This window comes from Eucalyptus grandis, chromosome 3, assembly GCF_016545825.1.
Source record: "Eucalyptus grandis isolate ANBG69807.140 chromosome 3, ASM1654582v1, whole genome shotgun sequence".
NCBI lineage: Eukaryota > Viridiplantae > Streptophyta > Magnoliopsida > Myrtales > Myrtaceae > Eucalyptus > Eucalyptus grandis.
This window is the reverse complement of record NC_052614.1, coordinates 16,131,061-16,147,769: the sequence shown is the minus strand read 5'-3', so window position 1 is coordinate 16,147,769 and position 16,709 is coordinate 16,131,061. Positions and strand designations below refer to the sequence as shown.

At 43.1% G+C, this 16,709-nt stretch overlaps 2 protein-coding genes across 6 annotated transcripts; both read right to left on the bottom strand.

Moving 5' to 3' along the window:
• Positions 1–991: 991 nt before the first annotated feature.
• LOC104436643 (GTP-binding nuclear protein Ran-3) lies at positions 992–3,779 on the bottom strand. Its single transcript, XM_010049485.3, is given in 10 exon segments — positions 992–1,345; positions 1,662–1,739; positions 1,819–1,998; positions 2,091–2,180; positions 2,649–2,694; positions 2,697–2,765; positions 2,882–2,896; positions 2,899–2,937; positions 3,302–3,371; positions 3,664–3,779. Coding segments are annotated over 10 exon segments (657 nt in total). The 5' UTR covers positions 3,667–3,779; the 3' UTR covers positions 992–1,278.
• Positions 3,780–10,476: 6,697 nt separating this feature from the next.
• Positions 10,477–15,365, bottom strand: LOC120292182 (F-box protein At3g12350-like). 5 transcript variants are annotated; one of them, XR_005549938.1, is made up of 3 exons: positions 12,892–13,092; positions 12,274–12,399; positions 10,477–11,145 (listed from the first exon to the last, which is right to left on the bottom strand). XR_005549938.1 is itself a non-coding variant. In XM_039310284.1 (3 exons), exons 1-3 carry the CDS (start codon positions 15,298–15,300, stop codon positions 10,696–10,698), a joined length of 588 nt encoding a protein of 195 aa, XP_039166218.1. In that variant the 5' UTR covers positions 15,301–15,365; the 3' UTR covers positions 10,477–10,695. The 5 variants fall into 5 exon arrangements, 2 of the variants coding, with proteins under 2 accessions (XP_039166218.1, XP_039166217.1); XM_039310284.1 differs by lacking the exon at positions 12,892–13,092 and adding an exon at positions 15,289–15,365; XM_039310283.1 differs by having other exon boundaries at positions 12,274–13,092.
• Positions 15,366–16,709: the final 1,344 nt, after the last annotated feature.

Here is a 16,709-nt window from a genome sequence, read left to right as displayed (position 1 = left end):
AATTTCATAATGTACCCTTTGCTAGAGAATGATGAAGCTACAGATCAGCTTTTCGACTGCCCGAAAGAGACGAAGCAAAGGCTTGGATCTCTACTCTAGGATTTAGATTGATGGTTAATGCTAACACCACTAGGCGTGGGCTATAGAAGTTCTAGCGGCAGGATCAACTGCAACCCTTGCCGAGGAGTTCTGGTTTACAGAGTGATCCTTTTTCAGTATGAAAAGCCAACATGAAATATGAGTTCTGAACGAGGCATGAATCAAACTTGGGTCTATGGATCATTATAAACGAGTCCACTTCAGACAACTATAAGTCGCAACTGGATATGACTGATATTTGACAATATAGACTTAACCATTTTGGACCATCTTGTGCACCCCAAAGGTGAATCCACCACGCCAATCCATTCATAAACATCTTATCATGTCAAAATTCAGTTACATAGCTTAACCTAATAGCACGCAAGATTTGAACCTGAGATAACAAGTTCTTCAATACAGAGACGCCTTTTGGATCTGAGGATTTCAACTAAGACAAGAAATCCAGTCAATTGAAAAGCCTCTCACAAGTAAAAGTTTCCCTGCTTGTTTTATGTGAAGTCTCGCGACCAAAAGCAACTCAACTGGAGAAACATAAGTTTGTCTAAAATGTGGATTGACATCATGTAGTTGAGAGATCTCATGATAAATGCGTCTTTATAATGCTAGAGCTGCAGATAAACTGAATGTTTTCTTAGTCCCCACGCACAAGCTTCACCATCAAATCTGTTTTACCCTGGTTCCCTGCTATGCTACTAGTCACTCATATTTGGGTAGAAAATCGGAGTTCTTGGAAAACACCAAGCCAACAAATAGGCTGATTTGACATAGATCACTCAGGCACGTGCATCTGAAAGGCATACGTGCATCACTTCATCATAGCCACAATGTCAGACAATGAAACCTGAATAGTACTAGAAGGAGAAAAATATAATGCTATTTAAGATTTCAATGAAGAAGTATCTCCAAACACCCATGCTATAATAGCCCATAAGCAGAGGACTTCCTACTGGTATTATAGGACACTCATTAACAAGACCGTACTTGAAAAGCAGCAACAGGAGGAAAAGAACAGAAGGAAACAGAAAGGGATCAAGTGAAATAGAAAGGAGTATATCCAGCTACCAGAATTCCATGATCCTGAGATATCGCTGTTCTGCTGCTCATCCAATCAATTCAAGACAGCATAAAATGCACTACCAAAAGCTTGAAACGCCCATCAGTTCATCAACCCTCTACTCAAAGGCTGCCGTCATCATCATCAGGAAGTGGCTGAATAGCTGCTTGAGCAAGTTCTGCCTCATGCCTGTTGAGAGAATAAAAATCAACATTGGTCAATGGAAAGTTGAGAAGAGATTTATGAACTATGAAACTAGCTACAGAATATTAATATTAACGTAACCCAACAAGAGAAGAGCAGCTAAGATCAGAGAGGCAATCCACAGCCTACAATTTCTGCCTTATACACACTGTAACATTCTTAAGCATGATTACGATTTATATAAGCAATTAAGGGCATCTAGAAGAGAGAGGAAGAGGAAGGCCAGGATGTATGCCCATTTGCCTTACTATAGTAGAAATTTATGTAAAATAAAGCAGATAATAGAGGCCAAGATTCTTACTGTTGCTGTGCAGCCACGTCAATATGCACTTCTGGAGGAGCAAGGGCAGGAGACTCAACAAAGTGGAGGTTCGGATCCCTGCGATTGCAAAACAAATGATTAGCTACTAGACCATGACAACTTCTGCAAACAGGATTTGCACGCTTTGCTCAAGTACCCAGCAAGTTTTCTAGCGAGGTAGAGGAAGGGTTTCTCAAAGTTGTAGTTGCTCTTTGCAGAAATTTCATAGTACTGCAAATTCTTCTTCCGATGGAATGTAACCTGCTTTGCTTTAACTTGCCGATTCTTCACATCTACCTTGTTCCCACAGAGGACAATAGGTATGTTCTCACAGACCCTGTATAAATATGGGAAATTAGCAAAGATGTAGTGCCATCAAAAACTGCAGTACGAAAATAAATAAGTAGGTCGCCAGCGTTTTTACTCTACCTGCAGAGATCGCGATGCCATGTTGGGACATTCTTGTACGTCAATCGAGCAGTGACATCAAACATGATTATTGCACACTGGCCATGAATGCTGCAGAACAGCGAATAAAAGTTTGAAATTTCAACACACGAAGACACAGGAGGAAGAGGGATTCCCCCTCCCACAAGCAAGGTTAAAAAGTGAATAACGGAAATCACCACATTCAGAACTATCACCGCCAGCAACACACAGTCCAATAACACTTAAAGCCCTCCTCCTTTTTCTCCAAAATAAGATTAAAAGATATACTACTGAAATATAAATTTTACCAACTTTTAAGAATATCACAAATAAGGATGACCACAAAACAGATATACAACACCATACTGTCGAAATTCTTTTGCAAAACTACTTGCTCCTTCATCCACAAGGTTAAAAATAACAATTGACAGAACCACTATTAAGTAATAATAGTTATCCTTAGTATCACTCAATTCACAAGAACATATAATGCAATCTGAAAATCCTTCCACTAATTTAAAAGCAAGGAACTTCTAAGAGGGAGCTCTCTTTACTCACTAATATCCATCTCTTAGACCACCAAACTTCTCCTGCCCTGCAGTGTCCAGCAGTAAAACCGGATCTTCCCACAGTTTGTGAAGAAATCCAAAGGATGGACTTCGACACCAATGGTCGCTGTTATGCACAAGGACAAATACCAGAAGATCAGTACAGACTAAACAAAATAATAATCTAATGACAAAAAAAAAAGAAGAAGAAGAAGAAATAAAAGGCATTTCCACATCACTTACGCTCATATTTCTTTCGAACTCCCCAGTAAGATGTCTTTTCACAAAAGTCGTTTTACCTGCACAAAGTTACAGACTACGCTCAGCCTGCTATCCATTGCTCGAAGCTAGAAAGAAAAGATACACCCCGTGGCTTCTACATCATGACAAATGAAGAAGATCGCAAAACCACTTTTCGTCCGACACCCTTCGATTTCAGACCGATCCCCAGGAATCGTGCAAAAACATACTGTCCACCACTTCAAATGGTAAATCCTCTATCATTAAGGATACAGCCATGGCCATGCTACATTTTCCCGATCCCGACCAGTAATATAACTAGAGCAAACCCTAACGCATACGCACCCTCCTACGCAAACGGAGCAACGAACGACTGAATCAAGAAACCAGCAAAAAAAACAGAGCACGCCAGCGACAAATCACCTGTGCCTCCATCGCCAACAATGACGAGCTTGAAGTTCGGGTAATCGACGGTCTGCTGATTCGGCAAAGCCTGAAAGGGACACGCAAGGGAAACAACAGCAATTAAAACAACAAACCAAATGAGATCAAAAACAAATCCAAACTCGGCGATCACGTAACCAGATCGCTCGGCTCCAGCACCACCCCGCCAAAAGAAAATCCGACCACGACCCAAGAACCCGAGAAGAACGGCAAACAAAACCCAGATTCAAGAACACCCCGCAACCAAAAAGCAAAGAAAAAAAAAAACGAGCCACCCATGACGACGAACGCCCAGAGAACGACTCGATCGAAGGGAAAGAAAATCGAGCAAACGGACTCACCATCGACGACGGCGAAGAGGGTCGCGAGGGGGAGAGAGAGAGAGAGAGGAATGCGTTCTCGGAGGAGCGAAGCGTAGGGAGGGGGAGAGACAGCTGCGTGCTTTGATGAGGAAGAGAGGGGGTTTAAGAGGAGGGAAAGCGACGGGAGAGGAGGAATGAACGAGAAGGAAGACGCGATTTTGGGCTTTTGTCGAACGTAGCTTTAAGCTGACGCTGCCGCCTCGTCCGTCAGATTCGATTATTTTCCCGACGGCGAGCAGGCGTTCTAGAATCTGTCGACCGTCCGATCTGTGCAGTCACCTGTTTTAAAATCCCAGGGGTAGAGAGAGAGAGATAGGGAGGACACTTGGCAGCAAAATAAACCGGAAAAAAGTTCAAATTCTTTCGTCCTCCATCTCGCCAGGATTCTAGAATTTTCCCAATTATTGCATCGAATTTGAATGTGGGGAACGAGAATTTGAATGAAAAGCAAGGGAAATTTTTAATTTTTTAGCGAGAATTAATTAGTTTTTTTTAACTTCTTTAATTTCCTTACCAAATAAAGGTCGTATAATGAGATATCTCAATCAATTCTAAATAGTAATCGAATAATAATTCATAAAGTAGATTATGCACGTCCAAATAAAGAAAATTCATAGATAATAAATCTATTGTGATGGAAGGCGGGTTGCCCTTAGTAAAAATTGAAATCAAGAAAGTGTTTCGGGGCTATTTATGAAGAAATTTGACTTTTGCTAAAAAAACAAAATGTAAACCGTCGAACTGAAGAGCTTAAATATCCACAAATCATATGATAAAGTATTGTCTATGATCAAACCAAAATGACTCGTTATCAATTGCTAGATGAGCAAAGGATAATATTATGATAAAATTCCCCCAAAGACATAGAAAAAAGAAAGTGATTTTAAGGCATGAAGTATGCATTGTTCAAAGTTTTGTAAGACCTCCAATGATCCACCACTACGCCGGTGAAAAAAGCCTCTATGGAATGAGGCGTTCATGATATGAATCCCACAATCGAGAATATAATAGAACTTGCAACAATTTGTCGCATTTCCTCTAACAAAATTGTGCAACGAGTTCTCAGTCTTATGTATGGAATAAATTTGAATTCTAAATCTTTTCATTTGTTCAATTAAATCTTAAACTAGGCTAGAAAACACTAAAAAAAATCCTAAATATTTCAGTTGTTCAATTAAGTCATAACCATTTTCAATATGAAGCACAATAAGGCCTTTAACAATGATAAGAAATTAGCAATTCATGAACCATAATTGTCTAACAAGATATATGTTTAAAATAGGCATGTCTTCATTGAAATTGAAGGTTAATTCGATAAATCAACCGAAGACAATTATGTAATTTAGCAAAACACCAAAAAAAAAAAAAGTGAAAATAAATCTCATCCCCATATAGAACTCCAAAAATCAAAGGGTGCAAGACTAGGGGTAATTGATTCGTGGTCCAGTCCCACCAAGGAATCGGGAATCGAATTAAGAGGACCTCTTCCCAATTTCTATGACCGAGGAAGAGATCGGGCAAAGAAATAAGATTTTCAATTGAGTCGTTAACATTTGCAAATTTTACGATTTTATTTAGGATTTAGTCGTGTAGAAAAGTAGGAATTAGTCGCTAAAAAAAATAAAAAAATATAATTATTATTAAACAAAAAAACTTTAGGGGTCCGGTCGGGCCGGATCCGGCCTTGGCCCGGCCCGCCCCCATCCTTCATTCTTTTTCTCTCAGGCGCGCACGGCCCGGCCCAGTTCCTTTCTCCTTCGGCCCGGCCCGCACCCGTCCTTCCTCACCCTGGTCTTCGCGCGCAGACCTGCAAGAGAACAGGAGGGGACAGCAAAAACAGGGCAGCAGCGACAGAGGAGCAGGGGGATCGGTGGCAGGCGAGCGGCGCGATCCGCCGGTCGGGGCCCGGCAAGGCAGCCGGTGCTGCAGGGGGCCTGGCGCGCGAGCTGGTTCAAGAAAAACTAGAGAGGAACGACAGAGAAAGAGGGGAAGCACAAGCCGAGAGGAGGGAGAGAGAAACGGGGAGAGAGGGAGACGGAAACAAGAGAGGAAAGGAAGGAGAACAGGCCGGAGAAGGAGGAGGAGTTCCCCCTGAACCGTCGATCGCTGCCGGAGCCGCCGACCGCCTCCAACCTCCCCAGAATCCAGGACCGAGAGCGAGAGGAGGAGAGGAGGAAAGGAGTCTCAAGACCCTCGCTACCGTCGTCGACGCGCCCCCACGGGATGCCCTGCCGCCGCCGGTGAGCCACTGACCGACGCTGACCGCCGCCGTCTCCTCGGAACCCAGGTAGGCATTTCGCCAAACACTTGGTGTGCGGGTGTTGTACCGAGCGGGCCGGAGCTCCTCGGCCGTTTCGGAGCGAGCTCCGGCCACCACCCATCCCCCTCGCATTTCCTGTTGCTTTGGCGCCCTCACCGGCGGTCCGGGCTCGCGTTCGGGCCTCGGCCAAGCCCGGAACCCCTCGACTCCCGAATGCCCCCACCTGTTTGCTGCAGTGCCTGGTCGAAACTTGCGCCTGACTTCGTCGTTTAGAGCTTCGATCTGGACGTTTGGTCACCGAAGCGGCGCCGCGTCCGCCCGGAAGCCGGACGCAGGGCCGTCGAGCCCTAGCCAGACACCCCGCGCCGTCCGCCACCACTACCCTCTCTGTCACGACCGGACGGTCGCTGAACCGGAGGCGCGGACCGGCGAGGCCTCGACCGAACCTCGCCACCACCGAGGGGCCGCCTGACCGCTAGCCACCGCCGCCGTCCGCCCGGAAGCCGCCCGGTGTTGTGCGCCGTCGCGGCTCCTCTGGTCGCGGACCAGATGGCCGAGTTGGGCCAGATCTGTGATCTGGCCCAACTCGGCCTTTCTGTTTTCTTTGTGTGGGCCTACAGAATGGCCCACTTACAAGAGTATAGGGCCCCTCTGGTTGGGCCCAACCCCGGCCGCGCGAAGGCCCGACCAGTGCTGGTCGGGCCTGGCCTGCTCGGGCGGGTCGATCGGCCTGGCCCGGCCCGGCCCGAGCGTGCCAGACCCGAGTCGGGTCAGACTGGACCCGACCCGATTTTCCCAGAATTTTTAAAATAAAAATAAATAAAAATTTGAAAATCAAAAATGTAGGGTTTGGTTAGGGAATTGTCATATATTGTATTCTTAGTGTAATTAGACCTTTATTTGCTCATATTTTGGTTATATCACATGCTTAATTCGCATATTTTATCATATTTAATTGCATGTGCTAAAGTTTATTACAATTAGGAATTTGATTACAAATGGTTACTTTAATGATTGCACACCCGCATGATCACCTCATATGTTAATTGATAGGTATAAAATCAATTTAAACTGCTTGACAAAAATCTTTTCTTTTAAAATGAACAAGATTAGGTAACGAAAATGCACTAGTTGGTCAATTAGTATAATCAAGTCCTCGACCCTGGATTCTTTGGTTGCGTAGGAAGCGAGGTATATTCCTATGCCTCGAATGGTTTCAAACCTACCCAATAGGCAAATGGCGACTCATTTTTACAAAATTGCTAAAATTATCCAATGTCACGCGGGGTATGAGCTTGAGAGAGCTCGTGCCTAATCATGGCCATAGGTCCGTCCTTTAGGTAATACCCCTAAACCTATTTCCTCCTCCCAAGGGATAAGTCACGACAAAACCGATCCGGTCTGGTTCCAATCAGTGACTTCTTTGTTTTCTTCCTCTATGCAATTGAAATCAATGTGTATCATATGTAGTCCAAGTTCTTTATAACAAAAGAGATACTATAATAAGGTCAGCCAAACTCTCGCAATATAATTCATCCTATTTTGCATGTCATTATCTTCCAAAGAGACACAACAAACAAAAAGTAAGATTTGCGATATCTCCTCATGAAAACTTATGGAGCAAGTAGTCTTTCTGCAGTCTTGATCATGTCCTCCGGAAGATAATGACATGCAAAAGGGTGCATAAGTCTTCTGCAAGGCTGCATCAAAATCACCAAAATGAATGAGATCATGTCCTTCGAGCCATTTTCTAAACTCTATTCCCTCCGGAACTTGTACATGCTGCTGACAAGACAAGAGGGATTGAGGGACTGAGGAATTGAGGGATTGACGGACCGAGGGAAATATTAGGTTTTTAAGAAATTAATAAAAATAAAATATATAGGCCCCTGTTCTTCCTCTGTACATATGATGATCGTTTAGAGTTTGATTAAATTTCGTGGGTTCTCAATTGTTTCTGTCATAACCTATCCGGCTTTTGTTTTTCTTATTGAATTGATGTTGCTTCGTTTGGAATCTAGTTTCACGGTTCGGCTCTCGTTGAGGAGGAACCCGGTGGTGAGGATCGTTTGTTTACCCTCGTCTTAGCCGGGGCTTTGATTATGGGTTTTACTCGGTGTATCCTTTTTCCTTGCATTCTTTTTTTTTTTTTTTTGCAATCTCGTGCTTTGGGCTGTTATTTGTCCATGGTACTGATTCATTGTGTTTATTAAAGCATTTGTCTTTGAAGTATGTCGAGATATTCTGCCAATGTTTTTGTATAGATGAATGTGTTAGTATTTTACATTGTATCCATTTATTACCATCTACCATCTAGTGCAGATTATTCCATCAGCAGTTTGTAATTGTCTATGATCTAGAACATGGTGGTGGGTCTTCGTCGGTACAAGATATTAATTCCTTAATAGGAGTCTCACTACAGGAGGTTACTAGATGCATGTCACGTAGTGATCCTGAGTGAGCAGATTCGACCTCATGATCTTTTGAACAGAGGATTTGCTTGATAAGGTACAAAACATTCAATGTTAATGGCCTTGTCCCTCTGTTGATCCCTTGAGAAACTTTGGTATCATGCTCTGATATCGTTTAGAAAACCGTGTCAAAGAACTAGTGATTGAGTTCTTTGGAGCACCTTTAGATACTTAGGCAGTAGCAGATAGGTTTTGAATCCTTGTATACTTGTGAAATCAAGTCTTTACTGGCAATCTATGAGAGAATGTTTTCCTTAGTGATAAGTTCTTTCTTTCTGAAAAAAGTATACTCTCCAAATGCATGTCGAGGTCTACCCAGGATGTTGGCATGCAAGGTCTCTATTCTTCTGCTGCGGATGTTTTAAATACGTGAACTAAGATACAGTTTCTTTCAATATGTAGCAAGTGGTTTTTGGCTGAAATTTGTAGGTTTAAGGAACCACAAGTTTTAGGAAGTCAAGCAAACAAATAAGGCATTCTAACACCACTTGGGATTTATGTATTCTAAGCAACTAGAACAAGAACAAGAACCTGGGGTCCGATTGTACTTCTAGCAATATTAAGGTGCACTCGATGTGTATTTACATTCCCTTGTAGATGATGTGATCCTCACGTGGGATTCACGATTAGGTGAAACGAGGGTATAAACCGGATAATGTCAAAGGGGGAAAATCAGAGGAACTTGCAAATCTGAGTAACTCAAATTGATTTATTTGGTGAAATTCCTTTGTTTATCTCCTTGTGGATACACTTTTGTCGCATTCATCTAATTTAGAAAAAGAATGTTGCATTCAGAACATAATATCTCTACACTAATGGGCCATGCTTGATATTTTCCTGCTCAGCCTCGTAACAATAAAGTGGAACAAAGTTCTCCTATGATAATACTATCTATAAATCAGTAATGAGCAATTACCCTACTGCTTCTCCAACTTTAACCTGGTTTGAGCCCAATGTTTAAGCCCATTGAAGTCAAAGCAGTATCAATCACTATGAATTAACATGCATTTCCACATCACTTACGCTCATATTTCTTTTCAAACTCCCCAGAAAGACGTCTCTCAAAGTAGCGACGAGCCTAGTACTATGACTACAGGGGGGAGCTACCGCTTTGTAGACAGCTTGGCTTACTCGTCGCTTCTTTCTGGCGACTAGCTTCTCAAGTGGGTGGCATTGCCTCATCAACTAGCTAATCAGACGCGAGCCCCACCTCGGACAGATTCCTCCTTTTGCTTCTCAGCCTATGGAGTATCAGCAGCCGATTCCAACCGTTCTTAGCCTCCCAAGGGCGAGTTCTTACGCATTACTCACCTGTCTGCCACTGAAAACCAAACCTTGCGCTCGTCTATGACCATCCATGACCATTAGTAGCAAAAGAACGAATCCCAGTTTGAAACCATGAAAAGCAATGTCAAACCAAAATACCCAACTAGTATTAGCTCTCCCTGAAAACGAGATGATTCAGCCGCACCTTCCAATACAACTACCTTGTAAGGGTGTCAACGGTTCGGTTCAGTTTGGTTTTTTTGAAATACCAAACCAAACCGTTAGAAAAATCTTTCGAACTGAACTGAAGTTCGATTCAGTTTGGTTTTTCGATTTTTGGTTTTCAGTTTTTTTTTTCGTAGGAAATCCATTCTCAGATGACTCTAGCATATGTATGCCCCTATTGCCGAAAATATATTGAGTTCTATGAGAAATTTCTGCAATGATCTCTAGCAAAGAATCTGCAACTGCAACCATCCATTCTACACGAGCGCCATGATAAACAAGCTACTTCAATCTAATTTTAACACATCAGATCGAAAGAGCGGAACAGCAAAGGCCTACCTGCCTACCTTCCCTATGGTCGAGAAAGCCAGAGTCCCCATTATTATTCGGGGAAGTTGGATTAGCTTCCAGGAATAAGGGTATATCACCTTACATCATCCATGGTGACAGTGTTTTAGCGAGATAAACTTTATCAGCTTATTGTAAACTCCCCTGACAGATCCTGAATAGTAAAGCAGTTGGGCAGGCATAAGAGGGGGTTGGGAAGAGGAAATTGAGGTAAGAGAAATGGGTCAAAAGAAGAATCGCCAGAATTCAATAAAACTTTGGAACAGATGCCATCATTTCAACGATAAACTATGTTACAAAGCGGCCTACAAGGTGGAGCCGCAGGTCTAAAGCAAAGAACATGACACCAGTGCCATACTGGATATATGGCTCTTCTTTCCTAAGATTCTAATATGTACAGAATGAATCCAGAAGACCAAATCAATTATCACAAAGCTTAAACTAGTGAAGAAGACAACCATTCGGGGCTATGTGCTTCAGGTCTATAATAAAATTGTCCCGAAGAAACCCGAACCCAAATGTACCGTCTCTATACTGCCAGATCCTTCCCTCGTTACGCCTGTCAGTTGCTGTAGTCCCAGCTAAATCAGGAATTAGCAAGTCATAACTTGAATTTATGTACAGGATGCGAGCGACCAGCTCATTTTCCATTGGAAGCTCCCTGAACATAGAATTTTCTTCATCAATGGGGTGAAGGTGCATGCAACTGTCATACATGATCACCTCCTCTTGAGAAAAAGGTGGCTCAATAAACATTGCTTTTGATGTCCAAAAAACTAGGGCACAACCAGAAAAACGGTCTGCTGGTTCCCCAACCCTTCGGCAGGCAATTCCCCCAATTTCATTGTAAGTGACAAGAAAGAATTCCAGTTTCGTCCAGTCACCGATTCCCTGTGACGATGGGTAAGAAAGAGCTTCAGATATCAAGGAGAGCTCAAACATATTTAAGCCAACCCCCACATAAATAAATTTACAGCATACGATGTCATAGTTCATTCTTGTTCTTTTGAGTGTGTTGGAACAGAAAGGAGTACACTAAATTCGCAAGCACACAATGTCCTGACTTTCTGAAAAGCACTGTCAATCCACATTTATCAAATGAAAGCCTCAAATAATTTCAACTGAGCATAAGTTAATAGCCAGAATGAGGCACCAAGTTGACACCATTGTTTATATGCAAACTAATTCACCAGAGGAGTGAACAGAGGAAGAATTCATGTAACAGAATTTACAATCACAACGCATTGGCAATGGACCTTCCATCTTTCTTGGCATAAGTAGTGAAGTGTCACCACAAGGCATCTCTTGAAAAATCATTGGCATAAGCTGTCTTTAAATCGTAATGTCTTAATACCCAGTTCAAGTTAAACTTCTCAGAAGCATTACACTGACTGAACAACAACAGCCATTTTGAGAACTATAATAATCAGGCAGCATCAACATATAACTACAGTTGTCGATTGGCATAAGAGCAAATATGTAGTATTTGCATCATCGACATAAATTGTTTGATCGCAATGGGCTGGTTAGGAGTCAAAACTTTTTTAATCCATTTTGACCTCTTCAACAAATAATGCAGTGCGCTCAGCCCAAAGCATGAATTGCTTGGATGTACCAAGGGAAGACTAATCAAGTGTACTGAAAATCCCAAACAGCCAAAAAGCATATAAAGCATTTAGCACAAAAGACCCGACATATGGGATATACACAGAGAATCCTAACCAAGATGAGATCTTTCTACTCATTCATTTCCTAACAAGCCCTTCCTGCTCCAAATTAATGCTGGTCAGTCATTAAGTCCATGTAATGCTACAGACTCCGACAATCATACACAAGAGAACAGTCCCCCAAAACACCAAAAAAGGAAACCAATCCGATTCAAACCGAAACATGATCTTGCCAGGGTAATGTGCAAACAGATATCGTCACAACAAACAGCTCATTCAAATGAGCCCTCACAAGATAACTTACTCCAAGAAGAGAGAATTTCCCCAGAAAACGAAAAGGGAAAAATCGCACCTTCAAAGAGGCAAATCGCTTTCGGGTTCCGAAACCAAGACCCGCAACGCCACCACTGTGGGAGCAATTCGCAGAAGCATCGGACCACCTGTGGAGCTTACGAGGAGGAGGGCAGAGGGCACCACGCTGGCACGAAGAGGACGGCGTCAGAGATGAAGAAGAAGGAGAAGAAGAGAAGCGCAATGAAGACAGTCGAACCACATCCGCCATCTAAGCCCCCAAGACTCGACCAAAAGCCAAAACCCAGAAGAGCGGAGCCGACTTTCTTCCCCCTCGGAGCTTCCGGGCACCAAGAAAAAGGGGCAAAAAACGCAGCTTTACCAAAGAAAGAGGGCGAGGGGAGATATGGGAACGGAGGGTCGAAGCAGCTAAGACAAGCCCAAGCTTGGCCAATCCCAAAACTACAGCAGCGGACGCACGTACAGCGATTCGTTCCTCCATTCCCTCCACCCCAAATTTCAAGCCACCAATACGAATCACCGACCCCACTCATTCACCCGAAATCCGACAGGCCCGAGACTCGAGAAAGCACGAACAAACGGGAGATCCCGAAACAAGAAACGAAAGATCCAAACGCGATGCGCCGGGAGAAAAAATCCCAAAAACATCCGAGCTTACCGTCGCAAAACTCGACAATTTGCGCTACAAAAGGAAGAGGACGAAGGAGAGACTTGCAGAAGAAAGGGGCTCTGTCCCTCAATCGGCCGCCGTCGCCGTCGCAGTCCCCGTCGCCGTTGCACCTCCAAGCCGACCAAGACGAGACACGAGAGGGGAGAGGAGACAGGAGTCGGGAGAGAATAAAACGATGGTTTGATTTTATCGGTTTGTGGTTCGGTTCGGTTCCTTCGTGAGCCCCTCTAAGTTCCTCATCCATTACAGACATTTGAAGAGCATTTGATGTTTGATAAAAGTTTTTCGCGTCATTTAATATAGCAACTCAGACATTATTCTCTCTACATTTAGTGACGTTCGTCTCGATATATTTGAGTTATTTATCTTTTAATTTCTCGATCGAAATTAGTTATTTGCAAGAAGATTGTGGCGTGCTTCAGACATTCATCGACCTCGATGCTTAGAATGGTTATCATCTTTCCGTACATTGACTGAGGTACTTTTTGAGTCCATTGGATACAATTGTTAAATGATAGCATTGTTGTTATAATTACTTCTGTAAAAACCCTAGGATGCAGCTGAAAAGCACACTATGCATGCCCATAGATACCACATATAATGAGAGTGTAGACAATAGGTAATTCAATGGACATGTTGTCAAAGCTATCCCATCAGCTAAGCTGTAATACTCTTCAAATGTCTGCAATGGATGAGGAACTTAGAGGGGCTCACAAAAGATGACGATCGATGGGTACTAAGCTGTACTACTCTATATTGTTACCAAGTCTCATCCATTTCTATGCACAATTTTCCTATCGACTTCATTGACTTGTCATAAAAGTTACCTCCTTCCTGCCCTCCCTCCCTTTATATTTAGGAATAAGTGTTTCGGAAGTACTAAAATTTGTCGCGAAAGTGCAATTTAATTCTAGAACTTTCAAAAAGTACAATTAAATCCTAAAATTTATTAAGAAAAAAAATCAAATTTTAAAATTTTCAAAAAGTACAATCAAATCTTAAACTTTATTATAAAAATACAATCAAATCTTAAAATTTTCAAAAAGCGCAATCAATGGAAATATTTGATTAGACCAATTTAACAATATTAGGATCCGATTGCATTTTTTGAAAATTTTAACACTCGATTATACTTTTTGACAATTTGTATGATTTAATTACTATTTTAAAAAATTTAGAACAAAACTACTCTTTAATGTTAAATTTTAAGAATTTCAATGCATATATTGTTTTATCTACGGACATTACTTTTCTCTCCTCCCTGCACCTCATCCCTCGCTTCTTCTTATATGCCAAGCCCCAGAGCTCCTACTCCAAAAGGTCCCTCTCTCTCTCTCTCTCTCAACATTCGCGAGCACACATCATAACGCCATGGTGGTCCAAGAACAGGAGAAGCTCGTGTACGGCCTGAAGCTCTCCACCGTCGGGCCGGCCCGGGTGACGGCGGCCGACGTGGTCCACGAGCCGGCTGCTGCGGACCTAGCCATGAAGCTGCACTACCTGAGGGGGGTCTACTTCTTCGCCGGCCCCGCGGTGGAGGGTCTCACCATCCCGAGGATCAAGGAGTCTATGTTCTCCTGGTGCACCGACTACTACGCCGTGTGCGGCCGCTTCCGGCGCTCCGACTCTGGCCGCCCCTACATCAAGTGCAACGACTGCGGGGTCCGCTTCGTCGAGGCCGAGTGTGACCGCACCGTCGACGAGTGGCTCGAGGCCGACGGCCACGGCTCGCTCCTGGGGCTGCTCGTCTCGCACCAGGTCGTTGGCCCCGAGCTGTTCTTCTCCCCTACATGTCTCGTCCAGGCACGTATCTCCCTCCCTCCCTCTCTCTCTCTCTCTCTCTATCTCGATTTTCTGATAGTGCTAAGTAGACTCATAAAATTGAGTCTGCAAAACTGAGTGTAATAAATGATTCCACGTGCTCTTGCTTCGCATTTCGTGCTTTAAATTTATGGTGAAAGGACACCCCTACTAGTAATTACGACTTCACTCCAATCATTGGCCCTGCCATCGGCATCCCCTCCTTGCACACAAAAGTCGTTTTGCCTGCACGAAGGAACGGACTACGCTCAGCCTGCTATCCCTTGCTCGGCGCCAGAAAGAAAAGATACACCTCATGGCTTCTACATCGTGACAAGTGAAGAAGATCGCAAAACCACTTTTCGTCTGACACCCTTCGATTTCAGACAAATCCCCAGAAATAGTGTTAAAACATACTGTCCGCCACTTCGAATGGAAAATCCTGTCTTTCAGGATGTAGCCATGAGCACATTACATTTTCCTGATCCCGGCGGGTAAAATAACTAGAGCAAACCCTAATGTATAACGACAGCATATGCACCCCGATATGTATACAGCCGGTAAAGCAGAGCACGCCAGTGTTACCTGTGCCAGCATCGCCGATGATGACGAGCTGGAAGCTCGGGCAATCGACAGCCTGCTGACTCGGCAGAGCCTGCAAGAGACGCAAAGGAAACGAGAAAGAAATTAAAAACAAAAAAAAAAACAAAAAAACAAAGAACACACACCCAAAATGAGAGCAAAATCCAAACTCGCGATCACGTAACCAGATCGCTCAACTCCAGAACCCCCAAAAGAAACAGCATCTGACCAGGATCCACAAACTCGAGAAGAATCACGAAAAGAATCGAGATTCAAGAAGACCCAGCAACAACAAGAACACGAGCTATCTATATAAGAATGGGACACGCGGAAAATGGGATGATGAAAAAGGAAAGAAAAGCACATAAACCAACTCACCATAATGATTGCGAAGAGGGTCGGGATTTTGGAGGGTGTCTGAGACAGGAAGAATCTCGAATAGGTGTACGAGGAGGGGGTTTAGATGGAAGGGAAAGCGTGATAATCCCTTCTTCTTTTTTCTTCTGTCTAACATGGCTTTAAGCCGACGCTGCTGTTCTCCTCCGTTAGATTAGATTTACTTAGAATCTGCCGACCGTCCCATTTGTACAGACTCCTGGCTGAACTCTGCCCCTCCTTCCCTCCACGTTTCTAAATTTCGTTCCGAAAGTGAGAGGAAATTTCTGAAGAATATACAAAAACTAAATTTCAAATTCTTGTCAATTCTCATCGATTTTCATTCCCTCGTTTGTGAGAGTAAGGGGAACGAAGATTTGACTGAAAAGCAATGAAAAAAAAAAAATCTAAAATTTTGGCCCTTTATTTCCTCCCCCTCCCACTACTAAACCGAAGCCGTGTCGTCGGCTATTTTAATCCATTCCGGCATACTAAATCAAATGATTACTTATCAAATATAGATAGTTCACACCAAAACGAAGAAACACGGATGCTTAATCGATTATGATTGGAGACTGTCCGTCTATCCTTGGTAAAACTGGAATTAAAATGTGTTTTTAGAACCATTGATGAAGTTCGAATTTTGTAAAGAGATCGACATATAGACCGTCATATCAAAGACACTGAGTATCCAAACGTTGGACGATCAAATAGTGTCTATCGTCCGACTGCAAACAACTCCTCATTGACTGTCGGATGCCAAATAGACAAAATTACGGCGAAATTCTCCTAGAGACTGCCAGATGAAGAAAACCGATTTTAGGCTGTTAAATTGCTAAAAGGAGGAGAGATGATGCTGAAATTTCATCTTACGTACAAAATAACCAAGTCTTTTACAAAAGATAAAATACATAACGTAAAACACACCATAACTACCCATGTTCTCCATAAAGCACTTGCCCCACTAACACCTAAAAACTAGGATAACCAACACACATGACTCCACTAACTTTAATAACTAAAAACCAAATCAGCAACACGTGAAAAAG

Bases quoted from the DNA above. Each gene is read 5' to 3' on its own strand.
- LOC120292182 (XM_039310283.1), bottom strand. From the start codon at position 12,483: ATGGCGGATGTGGTTCGACTGTCTTCATTGCGCTTCTCTTCTTCTCCT. The intron at 11,146-12,273 runs GTGCGATTTTTC...CCATCGTCACAG, and splicing joins AGCGATTTGCCTCTTTGAAG to GGAATCGGTGACTGGACGAA.